This window comes from Sinocyclocheilus anshuiensis, unplaced genomic scaffold (assembly GCF_001515605.1).
Source record: "Sinocyclocheilus anshuiensis isolate Anshui unplaced genomic scaffold, SAMN03320099.WGS_v1.1 scaffold889, whole genome shotgun sequence".
Taxonomy (NCBI): Eukaryota; Metazoa; Chordata; class Actinopteri; order Cypriniformes; family Cyprinidae; genus Sinocyclocheilus; species Sinocyclocheilus anshuiensis.
In genome coordinates this window covers 347,056-359,926 of record NW_015554115.1, presented here as the reverse complement: position 1 = coordinate 359,926, position 12,871 = coordinate 347,056, and the positions used below count along the sequence as shown (strand labels likewise).

The 12,871-nt window shown below is 38.7% G+C and overlaps 2 protein-coding genes across 4 annotated transcripts in view; both read left to right on the top strand.

Moving 5' to 3' along the window:
- Positions 1 to 4,523, top strand: part of LOC107669782 (H-2 class II histocompatibility antigen, A-U alpha chain-like) — an 11,302-nt gene extending 6,779 nt beyond the window's left edge. The window contains exons 2-4 of the mRNA XM_016462172.1: positions 1,545 to 1,826; positions 3,263 to 3,547; positions 4,310 to 4,523. Coding sequence (XP_016317658.1) covers positions 1,545 to 1,826; positions 3,263 to 3,547; positions 4,310 to 4,512 — 770 coding nt within the window. The 3' untranslated portion in view covers positions 4,513 to 4,523. The remainder of the gene's footprint in view (positions 1 to 1,544; positions 1,827 to 3,262; positions 3,548 to 4,309) is intronic.
- Positions 4,524 to 8,259: 3,736 nt separating this feature from the next.
- Positions 8,260 to 10,195, top strand: LOC107669783 (H-2 class II histocompatibility antigen, I-E beta chain-like). Of its 3 annotated transcripts, none has more exons than XM_016462175.1 (6): positions 8,260 to 8,341; positions 8,644 to 8,919; positions 9,067 to 9,348; positions 9,513 to 9,635; positions 9,715 to 9,742; positions 9,857 to 10,195. In XM_016462175.1, exons 1-4 carry the CDS (start codon positions 8,278 to 8,280, stop codon positions 9,629 to 9,631), a joined length of 741 nt encoding a protein of 246 aa, XP_016317661.1. In that variant the 5' UTR covers positions 8,260 to 8,277; the 3' UTR covers positions 9,632 to 9,635; positions 9,715 to 9,742; positions 9,857 to 10,195. The 3 variants fall into 3 exon arrangements, with proteins under 3 accessions (XP_016317661.1, XP_016317662.1, XP_016317659.1); XM_016462176.1 differs by having other exon boundaries at positions 9,845 to 10,195; XM_016462173.1 differs by having other exon boundaries at positions 9,715 to 10,195.
- Positions 10,196 to 12,871: the final 2,676 nt, after the last annotated feature.

Here is a 12,871-nt window from a genome sequence, read left to right as displayed (position 1 = left end):
GTAGGCTTTTATTCATATGTAAACATTGTGAGATAGCTAGTTATAATGGTAATTAAACAAAGTTTTGCTCACTCAGTGTATTTTTGATTTTACAGCTGGGTAATTTTGTTGCAGTAGCACGAGATAGCTTGATTTAAAACTTTGAATTGAATAAAAAATGACAAGGAGGCTAAGCAGTTAATAATAAAATAAGAACAAATAAATTAATTACTAATGATAGCACAAATAAAAAAAATCACGATAGGCCTACAAATGAAATAAATTGCTTTTTAGTTTTTCGGGTAGGTCTAACACACAGTAGGGCTATTAAGAGATTTTTTTTATGTTTTTTACCAATTATCCAAATAATGTTTAATCCTAGAAAGCTATTATTATCAGAGGACACATGAGCATAACGGTTAGCAGATCAATGAATGAGAGGGCAGCGTTACCAGAATTGCCCATTTACCACACCTTGTTACAGCACAGTAGGGCTATTGCAGACAGAAACAATTAGTAATAAATCATTACTCCAGTCTTCAGTGTCACATGATCTTCAGAAATCATTCTGATCCACCTTATTCTTCAATGCAGAAGTAAGCCTATGTGCGAGAGAGGTTCAGTAGCCGCTGTTGGGAATTAACGAGAACAATAACCACGTGCAGTAAAACTCTTGCACTTCATAATTAAGACAATACATTAAAATAATATGGTAAGACACAGCAATTCTCAATATCAAGCAGCAAAATGAGTGGTTTTGTAAAAATAGCGGGACACGGATGACACCGGAAGCAAGACACATTACATTTACAAATGTCTGCGCTCGCTCTTATGGGAAGAAAGAGCTGGATATGCTGATTTATTGATGTTTATTGATGTTGATTGCTGCTTAATATTTTAATGAAACCTGTGGTACTTTCTAAGTCTAAAAGCATTTATTCAAAATAGAAATCTTTCCTAACTGTGCAAATCTTTACTATCACTTTTTATTAATCCAACTCATTCTTGCTGAATAAAAAAGTATAAATTTATTTAAAAAAGAAAATAGTAAATAGTGACCCCAAACTTTTGAATGGTGGTGTACATTGTTACAAAAGATTTCTAAATGCACTTTTTGGCAACACTTTATTTTAAAGTGTCCTTGTTACATGTATTTACGATTATAATAATTAAAGAAAAAGCATAATTACATGCAGGTAACCCTAATCATAACACTAATCTTAACCATATAGTAAGTGCATGTAGTTTATTATTATTACTCAGTACTTAATTGTATAATTACACTGTAACAAGGACACCTTAAAATAAAGTGTAACCCTGTTGTATATTTACTTCGATCACCATGTTAGGTTTGGTAGTTAACTAGTCATCAGCTGTTTGACTGGTCAGTGGTTGACTATAAGTGGTCATTTAGCATATTGGGTGTTAACACCTGTATAGAACATCTTCACATTTAGAAATGGCTGGTGCTTTAAATAATTGACAAAAGAAAAAAAAATTCTGTTAATTCCCAAAACACATTAGTTATATCTGATATGCAGTTAATTTGTCTGGGACTCTGTGAGTTTCTCATTTATCTGTTGATGCTTCTTCCGTTTCAGTAGAGCATAAGGATTTCTCAATCACTGGATGTTCTGAAACAGAGAAAGAGTCTATGACTGGATCTAACGGAGAGGAGGCGTGGCATGCTGACTTTAATAAGAAGACAGGAGTAGTTACATTACCTGATTTCGCAGATCCTATGAGCTTTCCAGGATATTATGAAGAAAGTGTTGCAGAGCAAGAAGTATGCAAACAAAACATGGCTGTACTCATTAAAGCTTACGAGAGTCCACCAGAGGAAATGGGTATGACATGAATTTGCACTGTGAAGTACAGTTTTACAGTAATGCATTTCTTTAACAGAAAGTAAATGAGCTACATGTTATTGTTGGAAACTTTTTTCTCGTCGAAGCAGAGACCAGGAGACGTTGGGATATGTTTCATACAGAAGTCACTCTTTATTGAGGACTCGAGCGTCGCTGCAGTAATCCAAGTCTGACTAACGTAGTGATACATTGTAGTTTATATACATTTTAAGGGGGCGGGATACATTCCGTAGAGGTGGAGACAATCTAACCCATAGCATGCAAATGAAGTACAGGAATCAGCCCGACACAGGCATTTTCCCAACCTTGATCTCATCAGTATAACAGTGTCATTCAATGCATAGGTGCTGATCCAATCAGTCTGACAGTATCGCTATACTTTCGCATTATCACAGAGACAAAGGTACAGCTGTGCTTTGAGCTTAAAAAGCCAGATGGTCAGGAAGCGGATAAAGACAAAAGGTCATTATCTCAGACACCTGGGCTTCTTGATTTGATCTCCTTAGAAAGGTCATCCTTTTTTTACCTCAAAATGTAAAACACAAGGTACATAACTTTTTCAGTATATATTCTATTACATTGGAACCTAGATTTAACATTTTATACATTTGTAATACAACAGTTCCCCCTTTGAGAGTTCTAATAACTCTCACAAAATACAAATTTAGACACTTAAAAGTTAATTCTTGTAACCTGTGATCGTTACAGGCACATTGCACTTGCTCTGTGTTGATCGTCTGTAGTGACGAACGGCATGTTGACACAGAAAAAAACATGCAGCTAGGGTCCGTGAACCCGGTGCAGCACTCAGGTCCGATAATGGTGCATGCTCCCCCTTGCTTTGCAAGAATGTAATCCAAGGCCACTCTGTTCTGTAAGATCGTTATCTTGTGTGAAGCGAGAGTGTTCGTGATGTTACCCAGGCAAATGAAGTACAGGAATCAGCCCGACACAGGCATTTTCCCAGCCTTGATCTCATCAGTATAACAGTGTCATTCAATGCATAGGTGCTGATCCAATCAGTCTGACAGTATCGCCATACTTTCGCATTATCACAGAGACAAAGGTACAGCTGTGCTTTGAGCTTAAAAAGCCAGATGGTCAGGAAGAGGATAAAGACAAAAGGTCATTATCTCAGACACCTGGGCTTCTTGATTTGATCTCCTTAGAAAGGTCATCCTTTACATAACTTTTTCAGTATATATTCTATTACATTGGAACCTAGATTTAAGATTTTATAAATTTGTAATACAACATTATGCATGCAGTGTTTTCAATATTTTGGTTAACCATGAGTTTTGGCTTGCAATTGTATTAAACATGTATGATGATATCAGTGTTCTTAAGCACGCATTTCATTTGAATGAGGTCAGATGTACTGCTGCAGAGTTCAACACAGTTATGTGTATTCACAGACCCTCCTGAGACGTTCATCTATTCGAGGAACGATGTGCAGCTGGCTGTTGAAAACACACTCATCTGTCACGTGACAGGCTTCTTTCCTCCACCTGTCAGCGTCTCATGGGCTAAGAACAATGTGATTGTGACAGAAGACGTGAGTCTGAGTCAGTACCGGACGAGGAGCGACGGATCCTTCCTCGTGTTCTCCTCCCTGAAGATCACTCCTGAAGATGGAGACGTTTACAGCTGCACAGTGAATCACCGAGCGCTCCTGGGCCAACCGCAGACCAGAATATGGAGTAAGAGCCGTTTACAAAGAGAATCAAATGAGTTGATTTAAAAACAGCAGCATTGATTCTGTGACAAATGAAATAGCATGCGCTGAGAGGATTGTTAGAGTGAAAGTGCATCTGCTCAGCAGCTGTTCTCACATTCACATTCATACACTGAATTAATTTATACAACAGTTGATTCTGGTTCTCAAATCTGATTGGTTGAGAACTGTGAGATATTGTACTGGTATCGCTACAGGAACGCCCTTTCACAATTTTGTATCACTCCGCTTGTTCTAGCCGGGTCTATGTTTTTTTTTAATTATTCACTGAGCTAATCGTAGAGTATGTTAGTTAATATAAGAAGAAACGTCTAGCTTCGCTGTCTCTCGCTCTCTCATTTGGATGCACATCTTGCCGCATTGTTTCTCTCTTATAACCTCATTATTTCTCACTAATAACCTAACTGAAGCAGCACATGCCCTTGATACGAATTCTAAAAGTGACGCATGTTTAACTGTCAACTTGAGCTTTGAATTCGTGGCGGAAGGAAGGCTGTTTAACTGTCAACTTGAGCTTTGAATCCGTGGCGGAAGGAAGGCATTCTGCACAAAAGAGGGTTTTATTAGGCACTCCGTTGTTTCTTGTTTAATTACACACATGTTCCATCGAACTGTTGTATAAACGCAATATCACTCTCGTACTCGAGCGATACCGGCTCTCCGGATACCGATATCGCTCGAGTACGAGAGTGATATTGCTCATATAACATATACTTCTAATCCCCAGGCATCCCGGAGGCGGCTGCTGTCCTGCCCAGCCTGGGTCCGGCGCTCTTCTGTGGAGTGGGATTGACTCTGGGGCTGCTGGGAGTCACTACTGGACTCTTCTTCCTCATTAAAGCAACTACGACCGACATGCCAGACATGGCCAAAAACATCAAACATTTAATGCAGTGGACCCAATCAAAGACAGTTTCTCCAGGATTCTGAAGACAGTACATGTGCAGTTCATCAGAAGTAATCTAAAGAAATCGGAATCTTACTTAATAATAAAAATAAGACACTTTTGCTACCTTCATGCTAAATGTAGGTGATTTTGTCATGAACTGAAATGTTAAATTTTTGGTACTTAAAATTATGCCAATAAAAATTAAACATGTTTCAGAAACTTTCACTTTTATAAAGTTTTATTAATAGAAAGCTGTTATAAATAAAGCGTGCAGGGACTGCGAAGGGAGGGACATGCAGAAGGGTATTTTACAGTGATATAAAGCAGTCACTTTAGAAAAACCTACAAATTATGTTATCAGATGTTATACACTGATTAACAGCTTATTTATTCATGTGCATTTGAATGCTTAGATATTATATTTAACTGGTTGTTTAATCTGATTAAATTGATTTACATATCATCTAATGCACTTTTTTACATTTACAAATGTTAGTAGTTTTAAGCACTTCATGACATTTGTAAGCATTCAAATGCACATTAACCCTTTCACACGTAAGTTTAATGTCTGCATAAAATCAAAATGTACAATATTCCTTTTGTTCGCGCATTGCTAGTCTTAAAGTAAACAATTAATTTGTGCAAGTTAATCCACTGAAAAAATTGTCTTGGTAATCTTTAATCAAAATCTGATTATTTGCTTCTGCTCTGCGAGTAAAAGATGAGAGGAGGAGGGCAAAAATAAAACCCGCTCTCTACTTGATATTCCGTTTCCATACATCACCATACTGAAATAAAGTCGGCAGCAGCTTCCGGTTCATACAGACTTTAAAATATTCTAGCTGAGCCCCATAGGGACGTATATTTATTTGTAATACCATTATTGTTCTTGAATTTGTTTGATTGTTGTTAACAAAGGTGTGGGCATGTTTGTTTTTGCTCTGTCTCTCTCTGCTGCTCCTCAGGGCAAATCACCATCACCTGTAGCTCGTTTGTGAGAGCGTGCCCAAGAGGATACTGAGTTTGCGAGGAGACACACTTCTCCCCTGCTTCAGACTGAACTTTGTGCTTGTTTTTCATGCAGAGACAATGGTTGTGTATTAGCAGTGGCTAATTGAGTTTCAGCATGCACAGTTAATGGATATTGTTCCAGGTTGAGATTGAGTAAAAGGTCTTGTGGCTCTTTTGTCTCGAGTGATTTTAAATACTAGCCTGTGTGTTAAGAGGGATGCTGTAGGGGGAGAGTGCCTTTTTCTTTTTATACTGCTTTTTGCCTCTGTTTTTGTACAGCAAGGGAGGTGAGGGAATTTGGCTGTTTATTTCTTTTCTTTTCTTTACGGTTAGTTAGAGCTCCTTCTTAAATTAGTTAGTGAACTATTTTGTTTGTTATTTTAGGCCTTGCTTTCCCCTGAGCCTTTGCTCCCATTGTTCTTTTCCGTCTTTTAAATAAAATTATTTCTGTTTATATATATCAACTGGTGTCATCTTCATTCTGGGCCAGAGGATTGAAGTGTGTTCTCGCTTTTCGTTTCCTCTATACTTTTTTTTTTTTCTTCTCTTTGTTACTTCCCCTTCTGACCCCTGGACGCTCGGGGGAACGTAACAAGTGGGGGCTCGTCCCATACTTTTTTCAAATTTAGTTGTTGCGGTGAGTAGCATTTTTCTCTTTTCTCTCTAATCGCGTGTTTTGGCTTTTTGTGTGGGGAGGAAGGTCTCTGTGGTGATAGAAATGGAGTTTGACTCTTGAGGATGGAGAACGTCCTGTAGTTTCAGCAGAGGCCGTGACTGAGGACATTCTTCCTGATACAGATATTGTTGAGAATAACAATTATGATCCGGTCCTGGCCATTCGTTTAAAATAATTAAACCGCGCGTCTAGATTTGCAAGCTGGGGAGATGGGCAGGAAACCTGTTCCTGTCCCACGCTCCAGGCCTCCTTCTGTTCCCACTGCCTCTCCTATTCCGCCTGTTAATGCAAGTGTTGATCAGGAAAACCTTGAGTTTGACGTTAGTAAGTATATCAAACTCGTACCTCCTTTTTGTGAGTCTGAGGTCGATGCTTACTTTAGGGCCTTTCGCACCGCTTTAGTTCCAGAACTAAATGTACAGTACTAAAGTACTGGGACGATTTTGCGCGAACTATTTCCCAGTACAATTTAAAGGGTTGCATTCGCACGGACAGTGTGTACTAAGAAGTGACGTAAGCCGGTCGACAGCGTCGTCATTTGTGCGCAGCGTTAAAGTGGGTAGTTCCACAATTAGTTCTGGTACTATGAAAAGGTTCCTGCGGTGCGAAAGGCCCTTTTGTTGCTTTTAAGCGGGTAACAGGTAAGCGTAGATGGTCGAAGGACATGTGGGCATTGTTCCTACAATGCAGTCTGACAGGCAAAGCTCAAGAAATTGGCACGGCATTGCCAATTGAGCGAAGTCTTGATTATGACATTGTTAAAGTCACTGTTCTCAGGGCATACGAATTGTTTTTTTAAGGAGACCATTATTTTACCATATATTGATTTGATACAGTGTGATTCAATGCAATGCAATCAATGGAAAAATTATGATGCTATGCGATTCCACATTATCTGCACTGACAATGTGTCTGCGCTTCAAGTGTGTTGTTAGTCGTACTGCATGTATATTTTATAGCAGCATGACATATTTTACAAATTGCATGAGTTTTATCAAAATCTCCATCTCTCTTATTAAACCCAAAGTTATTCCAAACTCTGGATTTGCAGTTATTTGGTGGAAGATGCAGCTCTACCTCTGCCATGTTAATATATGATCTATGTGACTCTCAGGACACGCCTCGGTCTCTGTAGTGTTGAGATGCATCATATTCACGCAGCAGCAGCGAGGATGAGAGAACGTGCTTGAGAAACAGCTTCGAGAGAAGAAATCAATCTACGTAGAAAATACTGTATAATAATTACATATAAATAAACTAGTTTTTACCGATGCAAATGTTAAAAACAATGCATCGCCATACAAATGCTGACTTGTATCCGATGCACACTTTTATAAATTGATGCATTGCATCGTTAACTTTTATGCACCGATGTGATTTGGTGAATATTACCATCCCTAATAGGTATGTCTGGGCTGTTTTAAATATTTAAGAAAATAATTAATGTATTATAGAGTTGTTTGGGTTGGGGGTAAATTAAACACAATCTGCGGTGACGTCATAATCATGTTGCATTGTGGTCTATGGATCAGCCTGCAGTGTGCATATGAAACACTCACTTTCTCAGTCAAGATCGAGGGGTCGAGGCTCTGTCCATATAAACTTCCCTCGTCCACTTCACGAAGAGTAACACACTTCAGAATGGCAGCAGGATTCACCTGAGAGTAAGTGCTTAGGGAAGTTCACGATTGTGTGTCTAAAAGGGAAGTGGTAGTAATAGAAACTCAGTTACAGGAACTAGTTACCAGTGCGGTTCCCAGACAACTAAATGTTCCTCTAGGACCCTTTCCTGGTCACATTCTAATGATTTAATAATGATAGTTATTATGAAGTGTTATCGTGGATTAAAAAAAAAAATAGAAAAGTGTTTGTCTCTAAAATTGGAGAGGTTTTTGGAAGCTTGCAGGTTTTTTCAGGAATGTAAATTAAAAAGTAATTGTGTTTAATCTAACCATTATTTACATTTTTTGAAGTGAGATTTTAAAATGAAAGCAGGATATTACTTAGCAACACGTGACACATAAGCAAACAGTGTCTGATTGGACAGTTGTTTTAGACCCTCATCTCTTGATCATGAACAGAGTACTGTCTGCTCTCAGTTGTGATAGAGCGAGTGAACATGTCCGTGCCAAAGCTCTGGAGTCTCCATCACATTCTCCTGCTGTCTGTATTCACCGGCGCAGGTGAGAGAAATGGGCTACACTAACTGACACTGAAGAAATGAGCATTATTACAGTAGTAGTGCTAGTGAGGATATATTGGTGTTTTTGGTATTTAACAGTGTTGGTAAGATTTAACAGCAACTTTTTCTTAAACGCTGTTAGTTATGATGGTTCTGTTAGTGGACCCTCCAATGTAGTAAAGTAGAGGTACATATATTTTAATAATATGAACGTGACATGTTGATTTAGAAAGGACATCCCATTAATAACAACAACTGGCTGATGTGTTCAAGTGCTTGTGTTTTTGTTTGATTGTTTTTCAGCTAATGGATATTATAACTATCGTTGGCCACAGTGCATCTACAGCTCCAGTGATTTCAGTGACATGGTGTTCTTGGATGGCTATTACTTCAATAAGTATCTGTACGTACAGTTCAACAGCACTGTGGGGGAGTTTGTGGGGTTTACTGAGTTTGGAGTGAGAACTGCAGAGATGTGGAACAAAGATCCAGCAATCATACAGCAATTAAAGGCTGAAGTTGAAACATTCTGTAAACCTAATGCTGAACTGTTCAAAACAGCTATCCATGATAAAGCAGGTATGTGACACAAGACTCACACAGAACTCTTCATTTAAACAGTTATATAATTTTTAAAGGAAAATATTTATCTAATATCAAGCACATTTTAAATGGTGTAATGGTAATATTTATTGTAAGATGTAATTGTGGCTCCTCCTGGTTCAGTGGCTCCAGTTGTGAAGCTGAGTTTAGTGAAGCAGGGAGACAGCAGACATCCATCGCTGCTGATGTGCAGTGCGTATGACTTCTACCCTGAGCAAATCAGTGTGTCCTGGCTGAGGGACGGTGTAGTGGTGACTTCTGATGTGACCTCCACTGACAAGATGCCTAACGGAGACTGGTACCACCAGATTCACACTCAGCTGGAGTACACTCCCAAAACTGGAGAGAAGATCTCCTGTATGGTGGAGCACGCTGGCTTCACCAAACCCATGATCTATGACTGGAGTAAGAGAGAGGACTCTGACATACCAATATATTGCATTCATCACACAATAAAAGAAAATATGGAAACTGGCCAGATGTTAAATCTCATCCTGCTAAACAAAAAACAATAAATGACAGTAAGACAGTAAATGCTGTGATGATAGGGTGATGTGTGTTCCTCACAGACCCTCCTCTGCCTGAGTTTGAGTGGAATACACCGCTGTTATTCACTGCTGGAGCTGCTGGACTGATGCTGGGAATCATCATGGCAGCTGCTGGATTCATTTACTACAAGTCAACATGAACAGGTCTGTGAGTTACGGAACAACACACTATACATGTCATGGCATGCTATTTTTAAGCTAATTACTCTTTTTATTTTGATAGATGAGATCCTAGTACTTCATTAATGGTGGTGAGTTTTACATTCCATTCGGATTACCTTATTTCTGTGTGATCAAAAATATTAATGAATTACTGAACAATCCACCGTATTATTAACATGAATAATAATCAGACTGAATTGCAGGTCCTCATCCAGACTGAAAGATGTCTCATCATGGAGAAACACACACTCTTCATGACACTAACACACACAGTGTGTTTCAAAATAAACCATCATGATGAAGATAGAAGCACAGCATCATATCTGATGTGTTACAGCTAATATTTCAGCATCTTTATGCAGTATTGACAGTGATGATGCTTGAAGTTTGTTTGCGCTGGGAAATTGACAGGTATATAGTTAATTTGTGTAGCTGTGTAAACAACTCAGTAAATGGTGTTTTCTGTGCTGTGTTACTGATCTAGCTGATACCAATTTGTGGCTAATCGATATATCATGAGTGCAGTATTACGGTATTATAGAGTAGTGGTTCCCAACCCTGGTCCTGGAGGCACCCCAACACTGCACATTTTGCATGTCTCCTTTCTCTGACACACCAGTTTCAGGTCTTGGAGTCTCTACTAATGAGCTGATGACCTGAATCAGGTGTTTGATTAAGGAGACATGCAAAACGTGCAGTGTTGGGGTGCCTCCAGGACCAGGGTTGGGAACATCAGTATTCTGTGTGCTGAGAAGAAAACATTGTGACATTCTCTAATTATATTCAGTTATTTGTATCATCTTAGGCTTTATATTCTGTGTCTATATTTTTTAAATTGTTGGATTTTTTTTTTTTTGTGGACTTTCAAGATGTTTTTTTTTTCAGTCAGTCAGTGACATTCGTTAATGTGACTTCTCTGTCCCTCACAGTCAGACATAGAGCAAAATATTGTGTCAGGGGAAGGTCTTTAAACTCAAATCAAGGAATTAAGTGCTGTCTAAAGGTGCTTTTGAACCATTTTGCATGAAGAATGACGAAAACTTGTCTGAGCCTGAGCACAGCTCCTATTGAGTTCTGAACGGCCAATCGCCATTAGTTCATAAATTATCATACGTAGAGAGTTCTAATATTTAATTTGCATGATTGGTTTTACATAAAACACGGCATTATTCATCTAAAGTGGATGGTAGGATGGTGGTTTTACAGAGGGGATGCTTCTTGTCAATTTTTTCAACAATTTGAGCCCTGTACAGAATAACTCAGGTTTTGCTGTGTGTGAGGCTCAGGACAGTGGGCTCAAACTCAGCTGCAGAGTTTAGCTCCAGCCCTGCTGCAACACACAGACCTGTAGTTTTCAGGCTTTCCTGAAGCCCTGTATTAGTCCCCTGTATTGTGACCCTCCAGGAACTGAGTTTGACAACCCTGTCTTAGGACATTTCTAAACTGGTTCAACTTGAGTGTTACTTTGACACGCTGATTAGGGTTGCCACCAGGGCTCTCAAGTTATAGCAACATTTTGGAGTGAGATTAGCGGAGGGGCCACTCAAATATTTGCAGCACCCAATTCTCTCAAGTTTTCAATAGCAGTTCAATTTGACCTATTGTTCATAATTGATCAGAACAAATAGAAATGATAACAACTGGTAAATCTGATATAAAAGAAACAAATAAATAAAATAAGTTTATGTATTTCAAAAATACAAATGTATCAGGAAAAAAAAGAAATTTGGCCACAAATGAGCCAACTGAAGAGCAGTGCTCAATGTACATACTGTACACATACAGTAGGATTGCAGAATTTGCCCTGCGGATGTATGTCAAGCTGTGTGTGTGTCTCTCTCTCACACACACACACACAAACACACACACACAGCTTGACATACATCCGCAGAGAAAGTTCTACAATCCAACTGTATGTGTACAGTATGCACATAGTGCATAGAGCACTGCTGTTCAGTTGGCTCGTTTGGGGCCAAATGTCTTTTTATTTTTGATACTTTTTTAAAATAAATGTATAAAACAATTTATTTTATTTGGATGAATGTGTCTGTCTTTTATCAGATTTAACCATTGTTATAACATCGCTAGTACTTTCCTTAGTTTCTGGTAGCCAAAGCTAAGTTAAAGGGGTGGTTGATTGCGATTTCACTTTTTTAACGTTAGTTAGTATGTAATGTTGCTGTTTGAGCATAAACAATATCTGCAAAGTTACGAAGCTGAAAGTTCAATGCAAACGGAGATATCGTCTTTTAAAATTCTGGCAGTTTAATGCCTACAAAAACGGCTGGTAGAGACTACAACGAGTTACTTCCCGGGTTCATGACATCACAAACCCTGACAAACCCCGCCCTCGGGAACATGCAGCAAAGGGCCATGCTGCGCTGCTTTAGAGAAGAGGAAGAGGAAATTAGAGGTGCACGTAAAAATCTATTCATATATGAATCGCGATTCTGTCTTCTAACGATTCTAATGGATTCACAAGTTTCAAAATCAATGTTCTAAAGCAGCGGTTCTTAATACCGTTCCTCGCGTCCCCCTGCTCTATACACTATCTGCATCTGTCTATCTATCTATCTGTCTATCTATCTGCACACGCTCTGCATCTCTCTCTCTCTCTCTCTCTCTCTCTCTCATTCAGCTCAGCTCCAACAATTAACTGTTCCAATTATACACTTATTTTCACATTGCTATGAAGTCGAAAGCTTTTTTAAAATCAATAAAACATGTAAATATTTTTCTTTGTTTGCCCTTTAGAGTTTTGTTAATTAGAGTGTGGGGAGAATAGATGTGGTCGGATGTACGTTGTTTTGGTAAAAAGCCAATTTGTGATTTATTTAGGATGTTGTGTCTTGTGAGGTATGGCACTATGCGGCTATTTATTATATTGCAAAAAAGCTTTGCTAGTTTACTGCCCACACAAATGCCGCAGTAATTACTGGGATCGAATTTATCTCCTTTTTTATATACAGGTGTGATCAGCCCTTCAGACCAGGCCTCAGGGAAGTCACCCGAGGATAAGATCAGATTGAATAATTTTGCTAGAGCTTGAATTTTGTAAGGGCTGCTGATTTTGAGCATTTCATTGCTGATGTTGTCTTGTCCACATGCCTTCTTTAATTTGAGATTTTTAATGTGCTCTGTTATTTCTGATATTGTTATAATCATGTCCAGTGGGTTTTGGTAATTTTTTATTGTTTTCTTCAAATCTTCTAGTTTTC

Excerpts from the sequence above, each read along its gene's own strand:
- LOC107669783 (XM_016462175.1), top strand. The coding sequence starts at position 8,278 with ATGTCCGTGCCAAAGCTCTGGAGTCTCCATCACATTCTCCTGCTGTCT. Across the intron at positions 8,342-8,643 it reads GTCTGTATTCACCGGCGCAG|CTAATGGATATTATAACTAT; the intron begins GTGAGAGAAATG and ends ATTGTTTTTCAG. Across the intron at positions 8,920-9,066 it reads AGCTATCCATGATAAAGCAG|TGGCTCCAGTTGTGAAGCTG; the intron begins GTATGTGACACA and ends CTCCTGGTTCAG.